Source organism: Myxocyprinus asiaticus, chromosome 14, assembly GCF_019703515.2.
Source record: "Myxocyprinus asiaticus isolate MX2 ecotype Aquarium Trade chromosome 14, UBuf_Myxa_2, whole genome shotgun sequence".
Taxonomy (NCBI): Eukaryota; Metazoa; Chordata; class Actinopteri; order Cypriniformes; family Catostomidae; genus Myxocyprinus; species Myxocyprinus asiaticus.
In genome coordinates this window covers 49,677,746-49,691,010 of record NC_059357.1, presented here as the reverse complement: position 1 = coordinate 49,691,010, position 13,265 = coordinate 49,677,746, and the positions used below count along the sequence as shown (strand labels likewise).

The window sequence follows — 13,265 nt, the reverse complement described above, 5'->3', positions numbered from 1 at the left end:
GCACAGGAAGATAATGCCCGGATGCAGGAGGAAAACGAAACCCTGCGCAGGCAGCTTCAAGCTGTTCAGCTAAAAGTAGAGTCAGATCAGGTAAGTGCAGCTGAAACGCACCGCACGACATCTGACATAGAAGAGGGCCCCCTTTTTAGCGATACGTGTAGAAATGTGCCCCTGAGAAACCCAGGGACACACACTAGGAGCTGAGCTGCCCCTAGTGGTACAGTCTCTGACTTCGTCCTCCAAGACACCTTTCAAAATCCTCCAGCGGCCTGCTGGTTGGATGCAGGTGCCCCTCCTTATAGTTGCCCTCCTCAGTCAGTTTTCAGTCACGCCACTGTGCGTTTCAAACTGACTGATTCCACACCACGGAGGGGGGACAATTATTTTCAAGCCCAGAGTGGTGTAAGCAGCTCAAATATCCCATTAGCCAGGGAGCTGTACGCAACCTGGGGTCCACCCCCACACGTCGACTGGACTCCTTCCCCACCACGAAGGGGAGGAAGTCGTCCTCATCGCTATAGCGATCCGGTGACTATGATGTTTCGGATGACTCGGACGACCCGTGGTCATACCGACACCAACGCTTGCGTATCCGACAACTCGAGTCCCTCGCAGGGGACATAGAACACTTTGACCCAAGTAATCGAGATTCAAACATCGACAATTATCTTAGGGAAATTGAGCACTGCCTGATTGATTTGCCTTACGCTTCGTCGCATGAAAAACTCAAGCTTATATGGAAGACCATGGTAAGGAGTGTCCATGCGTTCATGAAAACGCTACCGACTGGTACACGAAACCGCTACTCAGCTCTGTGTAAAGCCCTACGCGAGGAGTATTCACTGTATACCGACGAAGCCTCCGCTACCATAGCTGCTTTCGCCATCACCCAGAAGAGGCACGAGCCTCCGCGTGAGTATTATAGATGCCTGAGAACCACGTACTTCCAAGGAAGTAACGCACCAGGCCTGGAGGAGGAACGAGCTTTCAAGTCTCTTTTCCTTCACAACCTCCACGAGTGCGTGCGATATGACGTCATGATGCACTGCAGAATGGGCAACCCCACCATGCAGGAAATCAGAAAGTATGCGCAACTGGCATGGGAGACACACGTGCGCCCTGCCTGAGGGCACGAAGGCGACGCCAGAGCCCTGGGGATCCAAGCCTCAGAATATGCAGACCTAGCGCTTGAAGGCAGCAAAATGCCTCGCGTTAAGGTGATTGCTAGAACAGGATCCCAAAGGCGCCAATCACCCCGCACACCCCCAGGGTCACGGCAGGCTTAAACTACAAAACGTTCGCCGGCCGAAAAGAAATGCACGGTTCGAACGAAAACCCAAACAAGAAAGTGAGTGGGTAGAAAAGGTTTCAAATCCCCTCAGAGAACAAGATTTGAGAGAGGTAATGGAGGATATAAGGAGATGCTTGACTGAGTTAGTAACTAAGCTTGACGTGCTCCGTTGTTCACCAGGTCCGTCGACCTCCTCAAAGGAACACGACACTGAAACCCCGTCAGTATGACTAGACGATGTACCCCCTCCCGTTAACGCCAAAGTTTACTTTGTAGGTCGGTAAAAGGGGAACAGTGTCCAAGTTGCTCCCCAAAACAGTCACTCCTAACATGCCACACCCTCCTTTTCTGACCTTCTTGGGCGATCTGTACCATAAGGCAACGCCTGACACATGGGTCATTCCGCTCCCACGCACTACTCGACACCGGTTCCGAAATAGTCTAATGGGTTCCAACACCTTCGCAGAGGTGGCAAGAGCAAAGCTCTCCCTTGGCAAACCGTTATAGACAGAGACCTACAACGTAAGCATCAAAAGCTACACGCAAGAAAGGTCATCTATCACAAAACGGGCCTGAATTGACACCTTTCAAGGGATGATGCTAACAGACCCTGTTTACATATGTCCCATTAATACGGAACAACTGTTAGTTGGCCAGGACCTACTGAACTGATTGGCTCTGCTCATTGACTGCTGTCGTGGACACATGTGGGCTCAGGTTGACATACCGAGACCACTTGGTCCAGAAAACAGTTCGCCAGCTTCAGATGCACACGTCGCCATCGTCCAAAAATCCAGCAGAGACGACGACTCCAATAAGTACAATTACAGGGCTTGGGTAAGACCCTTCAGGGTACTATAGTCACTGTAAATTTTCAATCTGTTCTTATCAATAACACTTTGCACACTTTAGGGATTTTGTCAGAGAAAACAACTTATGCGTGTATCGTTAGAGATCTAATGCAGGACCTCAGGGAAATTAGCTCCTCAGTCAACAGTCTGAGTGATGGAAGGATTCCAGCTTACCTGGTCTCCCTAGACCTTGTCGAACAAATCCTTAGATCTGCTACTATCTCCATTGTGCAACCTTCACAGATACACATGGCATATAGTTTTGGCATTGCAATTCCAATCCATGTAAATCCTCAGAACCTCAAAATAGGATTTATCCTCAATCTTCCATCATAGGCAGAATATATATAGACTAAAGTCTGTATTTAATGTTGGTTTTCAGAGAGGTAATGCACACATTCACCTCAAAACACCACCAACACTCGCCTACCATGATGAGGACCCCTCGCTCTACCTTATCCCTAACCTAAACGTGTACCAAGACAAAGTACATTCATTGTGTTTGTCAAAACGCAACCCCTTTGTTAGAGAGTTGACTAACTACCTCCCTGAACAAGTGTCATGGTAGCATGTCCATCAAAGATGAAGGAACAGAGACAAAGGTAGAACGAGCAGGCAATCGCTGGCTCGTTAACACCAGCCACCGAAGTCATACGACTGCCATGATACAGCCACTAAACTAAGGCTACCAAACCAAATGGTGTTCTTAATGGTTCCCCAAAGAGCCACCATGCACATTGACGATATTGTCCTCCATCTCAACGTCGACAAAAATTACGCAGAAATTGAGATCATGGACGCATTTAGAGGTCACAGCTTCACTGTTGATGACACCGACTGGTTTGACCACTATATTTCCTAGTCACATAAGCAGATCGTCATCTTACCGAGAACACCCTATCAGTTTGGTTGCCCTCTGGCTCCTCCTTAGTGGTTGGATCATCATCGCAATTATTGCACACGCCATGTACAGGTACATTCAACACCTACAGGCCAGATTGTACTCGCTTCTCATACAGCCGCGTTTTACACACCAGTCTGAGCCCATCCCACAGGTTAACCCCATCATTTCCAAGGATAAGCCTTTTAACCTTTAACCCTCCTTTCCTCTAACATTTTGTTCCTAGTAACCAATGTCAGGTTCTACTTTGATTTTGTGTTATGACCAAAGAACAACAAAGGATTGTGTTATGGTTAATGCTGTGCCTTCCAATAACTTGAAATGTTTATGTGTGATGAATGTAGTTTTAGAATTAGCTAGAAGTTCTATGCCCAGATGTGCCTCAATCTCTGTCCAGACGATAAAGCCTCTGTGAATTATAATGAACTGTATGGACTGTGCAACCATTTCTCTTTCCTTTCAGGAATACATGGATGGCGTAACCCACAGGTTACTGTGAACTGACAAGAACTGTTCGGCCCTTCAGTTGCTCTAAAGATGCTGGACAACAACCAACTCTTCAGAACAAAGGGGGGAATGTTGGGCCTCATGTATTCAGATAGAAGACAAAGGCAGGCCTAATACAGTCGTAAAAACCTAACTCAAGCCCCCACCTTCCAAGTCGTAAATCTTACTGATAAAAATCGCGGCAAAATCAAACAAAGGGAGTCCAAAACAGACTACAAATCCATGAAGCCTTGCTCACTAAAGGATCTCCTTTTGGAGAGGCACACAACAGAACGTCCCTCAAACATGACATCATCAGGAGTTGAAATACCTCTGAAATGCTTCCAGAGATTCGCTTCCAGCGACTTTGTTTGCAGCGTGTGGACGCAGCTCTTCGCTGCTCTCCTGTGCAACCTCATGGCACAAGGAAGTAATGTCCGACTTGAAACTGTGGCCATGCAATCTCCATCTCGCTGGACGAGTTGAGATTACTCTGTGTTCAACACTCCGAAGGAGACCGCCGAGCAATTCGCATCTTCATCCGTTTGCCTACAGAAGTGAAGAGATAAAGATTTCTCTTCCATCTTCAATCAAGTCGACATTTCTGAGTTCTCCGCCAGCCCGCCGAGAATCAACAGCCGTACCGCCCGCCGACAGAGCGAGGAAACGGCCTCCCGTCATCACCCGAGCCTCAAGGAACCGGGTCAGAGTTAAAGGACGGAGGAAAACACATTCTACCTGTGTCCTCATGCGATTCAAGTAAGAGGTTTACGTCTGGGCAGAGAGAATATTATAGTGTGTTATTCTTGTGTTTCAAGGTTTTTGCTTGTACTGTTTACGGACCGCCATGTCCGCTCATTATTAATACTCAGGGTATTAATTATCACGAATTTGTTTTGCTGTATTGTGGTCCAACCAAATTGGATTGTTGTGCAATTTCACTATCGCGGGTGAGACAGCAACTGAGTTCATCCATTAAAGAGTCAAAGAACGTGGGACTTTTACGAGCCCCGCTCGTAAAACCACGTCTCTGAGTGATAAACTGAGAGCTGCTTTCTCTCCCACTATCGTGAAATCGGCTTTAGGGCTGTCACTTCTCTCTCTCTCTCTCTCTCTCTCTCTCTCTCTCGTACTAACCAAACTGACACACACACACACACTGTCACACACACACCCTATGTGTTATAGGATTATTTTATTTCCATGTCTAATGATATCACTGTTTAGTTTGTAGTTGTAAGTCGGAAGTTTATTGACTGCATTGTATTAATTATTAATTGATATTACTGCATAAATAAACTTTGTTTATATTACAAAGAGAAGTGTTTTGGTTTGTTTTGCATACGTCTGTGTCATGCTGACGGGATGTCAGTGCTCGGATTCAAACCTTCATTCATTGTTTTTTCCGGAAAATCGATATTCTTCGGATGTTTTACTATTTGGTTATTAGTCCCTGCTTTCAGGGTGGTGCCCCGTCAATGTTAATCCTTATTAATATTCTATTGATTTTTGATAATTTATAATTATCTTTGATGGTTGTTGAAATTGAATGATCAATAAGCTAGTGTTAATGTTAATTAATGTTTCATCGATGTTAACAATTAACGATTATCTTTGATAATTGTTGATTTAAAGGATTTTAAAAAGCTAACATTGATTCTCATCAATGTTCTATTGATTTTAATAATTAATAATTATCTTTGATAATTATTAATTATTGCTAATAACCAAACTTGCTCCTAAATGTAGCACACTACATTTACTGGAGCCCCATATGAGGTTTTAATGAGTTAGATTCAATTGATTAATTTAAATATTAATTAATAACTACAGAAATAATTATTAATTATTTCTGATAGTAACACTATCTAAACAACCAGTAAAGCCCTACATTATTTTATAAAATTTCACTGATTACATCAAAACGCATGTGTATCTTTAACTACACATTGTCATGTAAACAAGCAGTCAGTAACAGCACTGCTTGATTGAAGTCTCAGAGGTCTTAAGTAGAGATCACCGATAGTGGGTTCCCTTTCAAGTTAGTCTCTCACCGCTGCATCAGTAATGACGCTATGGGGAACTCCACAGGATAACCGATCTTTGAAATTCTTTAAAATCACGGCAATTTTATTGGCAGTTAGCGCATTATGCCCCGCCTTCACGCATGCATAAATGGCGGATCTCTCTGCGTTCTTTGTACACATCTGTTTGGATTTTGACTGTATTAAGATTCATCGTCAGTCTGCACCGCCACAACGTGTGGATCGTTTTTGTCTGTTCCCTGTGATGCTCCGACAAACACAGTCATCGACGCTCACCATTGTGTCTGCACATCGACAGCGATGTGAATAAATCTTTCCTCCTGTGTCAGTGGACGGACAAGCCCTGTTTCCCTGTTTTTACTGCTACACCATCCTTTCAATTATTTTGTATTCATAAATGCTGTTGTATTAATTGTGTTTGTGTGTGTGTCTACTGTACACAAGCATAAAAGGGCTGTTTGCTTAACAACATCTTTTTCAAGATGGCGTTTCGCAAATGTTTCCCCCCGTGTGAGTGGTTTATTTCCCCTGTCTGACAGGCACGAGTGCTATGTTTTCTTCCTGGGTCAAGCCATTGCAGAAGTGACACTCGGTGGGTCAGATTGCGTTTACTGTGAACGCATGAGACTAGAAGACACTTCGCTCTCAGGTTGCTCTTTTTCTGAGGGACGATGCCGGTTCACCTTACTCTACGCGAACGCTCGTCTAGGAGAAAGTGATCAGATTACCTCAGGTCACGGTTTATGCAGAACAATTGTGGAAACTACTCAAAATGCCAAACTACCACAAATAATCCTGAGAGTGGATGAATTTACATTAATTCTTGCGATTGCAAGATTGCAAAATCCTGGAGGGATTGCAGATTGGTCAAAAAGTGTGGGAACCCTGTAATAATGATTAACTGATCACAATTATTTAAAGTATATATATTGTATATAGCTGACGTATTTTTCTTTTATCTCTAGGTCACCAACAAAATGGCCTGTACTATGCCACGAGCTAAAGCAGACTGTGTGTTTGGAGCTGGCAGCCCTTTGCTCACCCTGTACAGAGACGTGTTCTTCCTCACTGGGATAGTGAGCCAGCCTTCAGGAATGGACTGCAAGAATGGTTACGTCTTACAGAAAGTGTCTCGCTTTTTGCCATGGTTAAACTCTTTTATGCACCCCTGATGAAAGAGGAAACACTGAATTTTCATTGTATCTGCTCACTCTTTACCAGTGTAACACCATATACTTCAACACTTCTATTTTAGTTGTTATTGCTCTTGTTGTTGTTATTTTAGGTCTTATGGCTTTGTGTGTAGATTAGAAACATTATTAGAAAAAAAAATTTGATACTAAAATATAGAAACAAGATTTTCAATATTAGAAAAAGATCTGATCAGAGTTTTGGTGAAGGTCTTGATTGAGCTTCTCCTTCGGCATATTAACAGCCTGACTTAGGTGGTTTTCATACTGAACACATTTGCTGTGAATCTGAGTGCGATTGTTTCCGATGCCCCCTGCTGCATTGGTCTGATTTCAGACCCTTTTTATTCTGTCTTTATTCTGTGCTTTTCCGTCTCAACTTGCATCATAAGAAACATGTACATGATGAGGAATACAACCCAGGTCGCTATATTTGTGTTTTTTTTTTGTTTTGTTTTTTTGTGCTGTCGAAGTTAATGCTTTAATAACACGTTAATGCAAAATTAATTTAACGGCACACATTTTTTAACGCTGTTAACGCGTAATATGACCCTTTGAATAAACCGTAATTCATGAGAAGCGAGTCAATTCACGCAAACAGCGCTCACATGCATTGCCATCGGGAAAACAGATGGTGGGAGACATTATGTTGAGACCTGTGGCAAGCATTTTTATCAATGTAGCACAGCAGTAGAACATGCCTGCAAAGCGCAAATAGAGCTCCTAACATTGTAACATCATTGCAGTGGCAAGACAGCTGCCATTTGAACACTTGCCTTGCACTGCGAGGCGCGGTGCGAGCGCAAAGTGAAAGTGCAGCACGAGGCGATGTCTGTGTTCCGCGACTGCTACGGGGTACTTGAATAACATATAACGTGCAAGTTAGGGAGCCGGTGGAGCTTTTGGTGCCCCCCTAGGGAGTTGGTGCCCTACGCAGACTGTGTAATATGCGTATAGGGAGCGGCTGATTACCGGCTAATGGAAACCCTGCTGCTGTCTCCAAGGTTCTGTCACAGTGTCTCTGTTTGATAGTGCACTAGTCAGTGTAGAAGTTGGAGACATTGCTGGAACCCTGCAGGTAATCTACACTGTCATTAATCCATTTAATCCCACTGGTTACAATTGTGACTGGGGTCTAAAAGGAGTTTTTGATGTATTTTGCACAGAGTTGTCAATTGTAAATGACAGTGCAGACTGTCATTTACATCTGTCAAATCTCCATAAAAAAAGCAAATAAATCCTGTCATAATACACTTACAACTACCATATTTTGTTTTGTGCCATGTTTTGTGTGGATGACTGAAAAATACATCTGGATGAAGCATATTTTGTCCACTCATTTTTATAAAGATATTTTGATTAATCACGATTAACTACAAAAAAAAAAAAAAGAAGAAGAAAAAAGAAATGCGATTAATCACGATTAAATATTTTAATCATTTGACAGCCCTGGTTTTTTTATTAAGTTGGTGTCATTATACACACCAGATTGAATGACACTTGAGCCCCTGTGTGTCGCATGCCATAATTCAGCAGATATGCTTGTCCAAGAGAAGGCGACAATATATAATGCTTGCAAATTGTCTTTTTTGAGGAGAAAGATGGGTGCGAGCAGTATTTACAGTGCGCCAGTGTGAAATCCCCCTTAAAGTCAATATGAAAAGGAATTTGCATGCCATTTTACATATGTTATGTTGATTTTCTCCATGGGAAATTGATTGGATGGAGCCAGATTAATAGTAATGTACTAATGAAATGCATAAGACCAGGAATGTGTATTAAGAAATTAAATAGGGTCCATTTTGTTTTCATGTTGCCTTTAACCAAATCTGAAATTAGGCTACCTGCAGAAGTAACAACAGTAATAGTACAGTGTAATTAGTACAAAAAATGAAAACAATTCCATAACAATCTTCCTGTTCTAACAGCAGTTTCTGTATTGTAGGATTGGTGTAATGCCTCAAGGTGATGTTTGTTGGTATTACAAATTGCATCCGCACATAATAATGCTACATTATGGCCAGCCGAAGAGCTAACACTCATACATAAACATAAAACACAGTATTGTAATTTTCTTCAAATTTATGTGTATGTAAACTGAATACTAATATTTGGCTGAATACTAATATAGGTTTACAATCAGTACACTGTTTCCGTTTCTAACACTTGATAAAATCCTGTTTGCTCTATTAAATATGATGGGTCTACTGAAACTTGGTCCCATGTCTGTGTTGTCTCCTGTCATGATGTGAAATTCTATGCTGTGTACACTGTTGTAGGCAACTGAGATAAATGACTGTGTATGAAATGATTGTGAGCAGTGTAGGCTACTATCACTTTTCATGTGCTTATAGTACAGTGCTACTCGGCAGTAAATTAATCCTACACGTAAAATTTTTATTTTGTAACATCACTAAAGACGACAAATTCCTTGTATGTGTAAGCATTCCTGGCAATAAAGCTGATTCTGATATTTTAAAGTTAGCATGGATTTTTCTCCGGAAAAACGAGGTTTGAGAGGAAAAAAAAAAAGTGAAGCTGGACAAGGCCTATGTTTTTTAAACCATGTTTGTTTAAACTGAAGACTTTTTGGAGTGTTCGCAAAAAGGATGAGAATATAATATTTATTTTATATTGAATTCCAAATAATTAATCAAATTACAGTTACTATGGTGTTGTCTAAAGAAGCGCTCCAGTGAGTTCTTGCTATGTTGTCCTGATGTGCTCCAAGGAAACTTTGCTGGTCCCTAAAAAAATCACCCTACTCCTTTTGTAAGGTCATAAAGAGACGGTCAGGGTTTCGTATAACCCACTTTACACTTCCATCATTCTCATTCATATCTGAGAGGTAACTAAAAATCCAAAGAGGTTTAAATGGCAATGATTCTCTGCCATTTTAAAACGGGTGAAGCAGCTTAGATGAATGACATAATGTCTCAAAGGTGAGTTTGACATAATTTTATCAGACAATTGGCCATAACTGTTGCATATCCTTTTCAGAATATATTTTGATTAATCCATCTCATCTAATACAGTTTTTAAAAAGATTATTTTGTTATTGAAAAGGTGTGTAGTGTAAATTTTTGCTTCGTTAGTTGTAATAGGTCATACATTAAAATGAAAGAGTTTGATACAAAGAATTTGTTGCTTACACTGTATACATGTTGTTCTGCAAAACTCACAAGATTGACATTTGCACATAGGTTAGGGTCAGCGTTGGTGTAGTAAGTACAACAGTGTAATAAGAGATTCAATTATATATATATATATATAGTGTATGTGATGAGGAGGAGGGAGTGGCCGGGCTGTGAGGATGGATGCCTGGAGCTGAATTACACTAATCAGCTGGGAGAGGGATAAAGAGGAGCTGGAAGAGAGAGAGAGACTTTTTGACTTTTACAAAATCTTTATTCTACACAATTCAAACACTCAAATAAGTTACATTACCAATTAAAAACCAACCCTCCATACTCGTTCACGGTAACCAGCGCTTCCTTAACACACCATCTCCATTTAAAGAAAAGAACATTATCAATGTGCTTGTAATATGTGTATTCTATAACCACTTGTGATTCCACTAAAGATTTAAATAAAGCTACCATACTGTAGAGCTGAGGAGGGCGGGGCCGGGCTGGAATGAGACACACCCGGTCCCTAATCAGCCTGATGGGGCGCGCGAGGGATAAAGGCGGCCGGGGACGACAGTTTGAGAGAGAGAGAGAGAATTACAGACAGCTGTGCTGTAATTCTCTCTCTCTCTCTCGAACTGTCGTCCCCGGCCGCCTTTATCCCTCGCGCGCCCCATCAGGCTGATTAGGGACCGGGTGTGTCGCATTCCAGCCCGGCCCCGCCCTCCTCAGCTCTACACTCCTCCCGGCGTTGCCTCAGGCCGGGGAGCCCCCGGCATGACGTACATCCCCCCCCACCCTTCCTCTCCGGGTGGGGGGGCGTGCCTTATGCCCCGACTGCCGGCGGGTCCTCCCCGCCTTCCTCGACCTGGGAGGAGACAGGAGGGGAAAAAACAACACAAAATGGCGAGGGAAAGGCCAACACGGAGCGGCAGAGAGAGAGAGAGAGGAGAGAGAGAGAAAAAGAAACTCACCGGTTCTCTGATGCGCCGTCGCGTGGTCCTCGATCACTACTCCACCCTCTCAGGCGGACTGCAGCCGCTCCTCCCCGGGCGGACCGGAGTCAGACCTCCGACCCCCAGCGGACAGAACGCCCCTCCGCGTTCCCGGCGTCCCGTGGGGACTCTCCTCCGCCCCTGGCAGCGGCCCTACCACTCCAGGCGGTCGGGGAGTCGCTTCCCTCCTCCCCCCGCGGACGGCGGTCTTCTCTCGACCCCTCCGCGTTCCCGGGGGACGGCAGGGCACTCCTCCGCCCCCGGCAGCGGCTCCCTCGCTCCAGGCGGTCGGGGAGTCCCGTCCCCACTCGCCTCGCGGACGGCGGCCGTTCCCCGCGTCTGGGTAGTCGGGCTACTCCGTCCCCCGTCGGACGGCAGCGGCGCTCCCCTGGGTGGACGGCAGTGTCGAGGCCCCTGCAGCAGGAATCCCTCCTCCTCCCGGGTTTCGGCACCAGTGTAAGGGGGTTTAGTGGAAAGGAGGAGGCGAGAACCGGCTTGACAACTTAAATAATAATTTATTAACCAAAGACCCAACCAAACACCCAACCAAAGACACACAACTAAACACACAGTACAGCTGTCTGTAATTCTCTCTCTCTCTCTCGAACTGTCTTCCCCGGCCGCCTTTATCCCTCGCGCGCCCCATCAGGCTGATTAGGGACCGGGTGTGTCTCATTCCAGCCCGGCCCCGCCCTCCTCAGCTCTACACATACAAATATCTTTTCCTGTATTTTTTGCCTGATGAGATTTCAGGATTGCTAATTTAGCTTGACCTATACAAAATTAGCAAGTACACATTGTTCTTGTAAAGATTTCCTATAACAACAGTCCAATATAAATAAGCTATTAGTATACAGAAAACCTAATTTTGTTATTTTTCTTAACAGTACAAAAATAGGATCAAGTCTAGGGCAATCACAAAACATGTGGAAAACAGTATCAAATGCATCACAAAATGGACAATTTGATGTAACATTTTCATTCACCTTTGCAACAAACTGGTTTGTGGCTAAAATACAATGGATCAATCTCCACTGAATATCTCCACATCTTTTAGAAATGGGAGGTTTGTACAGAAGTCTCCAAGATGGAAAAATATCTTCAGATATAGAAAGTTGAGATCTCCATTTAGTATATTTTTTTCCTTTCAATTGATCCATATGTAAAAATTTTAACACATGTGATACAATATTTTTTTCCCTATATCATCAAAAACCAATTTTCCATAACCCTTTAATAAGGAAGTACAACCAATGTCTTCATCAATTCCACAACCTTTAACTGAGGAAAATTCAGCAGTACAACACCATTCTTCAAAACATGATTAAAAATCCTGTCCTTCTATAATTCTGACAGAATTCAAGCAAATCTGATCAGCAAGTGACTGTGTAGTTCTCCACTGACCTCTATTTATATCAATCAAATCAATAATTTTAGTAATACCAGCATTTAAAAATCTATTAATTAAAGAATGTGATATATTTGATGGAAGCTCAATAAGAGGATTAAAAAAAAGAGGTTCTTCCACACCATAATGTTCATCAACTGTTCTTGATACTTCAAACAAATCCCATGATTTAAGCACTGACACGTAAAAACTAAAAGACAAATCAGAAAACTTTTTAACAAAAGATCTCTGCATTAAAAACAATTGATTATCAATACCTATTCCCCCAATATCTTTAAGTATAGATCTCCCAAACACCACCTAGGATACATCATTTGAGCTATACAATAGTTTCTGCAATGTTTGCAACCTCATTGCCAAGATCTTTGACTCCAGATTTATGAGCCCTTGACCTCCCTCTGCCACAGGAAGGTAAAGGACCCCTGGAGGAAGACAATGACAGCCATTCCAGAAAAAAAATTAACCAATGCTTTTTGAACACTTTTAAGCAAATCTTTAGGAGGGTCTAAAACAGTAAACTTGTGCCACAACATTGAGGCGGTTAAGTTATTAATGACTAAATATCTTCCTCTAAAAGAAAGTTGTGAAAGTAGCCATCTCCACCTCTGAAGTCTACCATTTACACAATCAACTAATCCTTCCCAGTTCTTCTTTTCATATTGATCATTCCCAAAATAAACTCCAAGCATTTTGAATCCATCCCTACCCCACGTTCACTGTTTAGACAATTTAGGAGGTTAAAAAATTTGCCAGTCACCCAGCAATAAAGATGTACATTTTTCCCAATTAATGCATGCAGATGATGCTTTTTGGAAGTTATTTAAACAAGAAATTAATCTGTTAACATCCTCAGAATTATTTATAACTATTGTTACATCATCTTTATATGCAGTAAGTTTAATGGGGGCTATTTTAGGAGAACCAGGAAGAGAAACACCACATAACTGTTTCCTCAATATGATTAAAAAAA

At 42.7% G+C, this 13,265-nt stretch overlaps 1 protein-coding gene across 1 annotated transcript in view; it reads left to right on the top strand.

The window, feature by feature from the left end:
• Positions 1-8,977, top strand: part of proza (protein Z, vitamin K-dependent plasma glycoprotein a) — a 60,546-nt gene extending 51,569 nt beyond the window's left edge. Inside the window, exon 10 of the mRNA XM_051717449.1 lies at positions 6,540-8,977. Coding sequence (XP_051573409.1) covers positions 6,540-6,746 — 207 coding nt within the window. The 3' untranslated portion in view covers positions 6,747-8,977. The remainder of the gene's footprint in view (positions 1-6,539) is intronic.
• Positions 8,978-13,265: the final 4,288 nt, after the last annotated feature.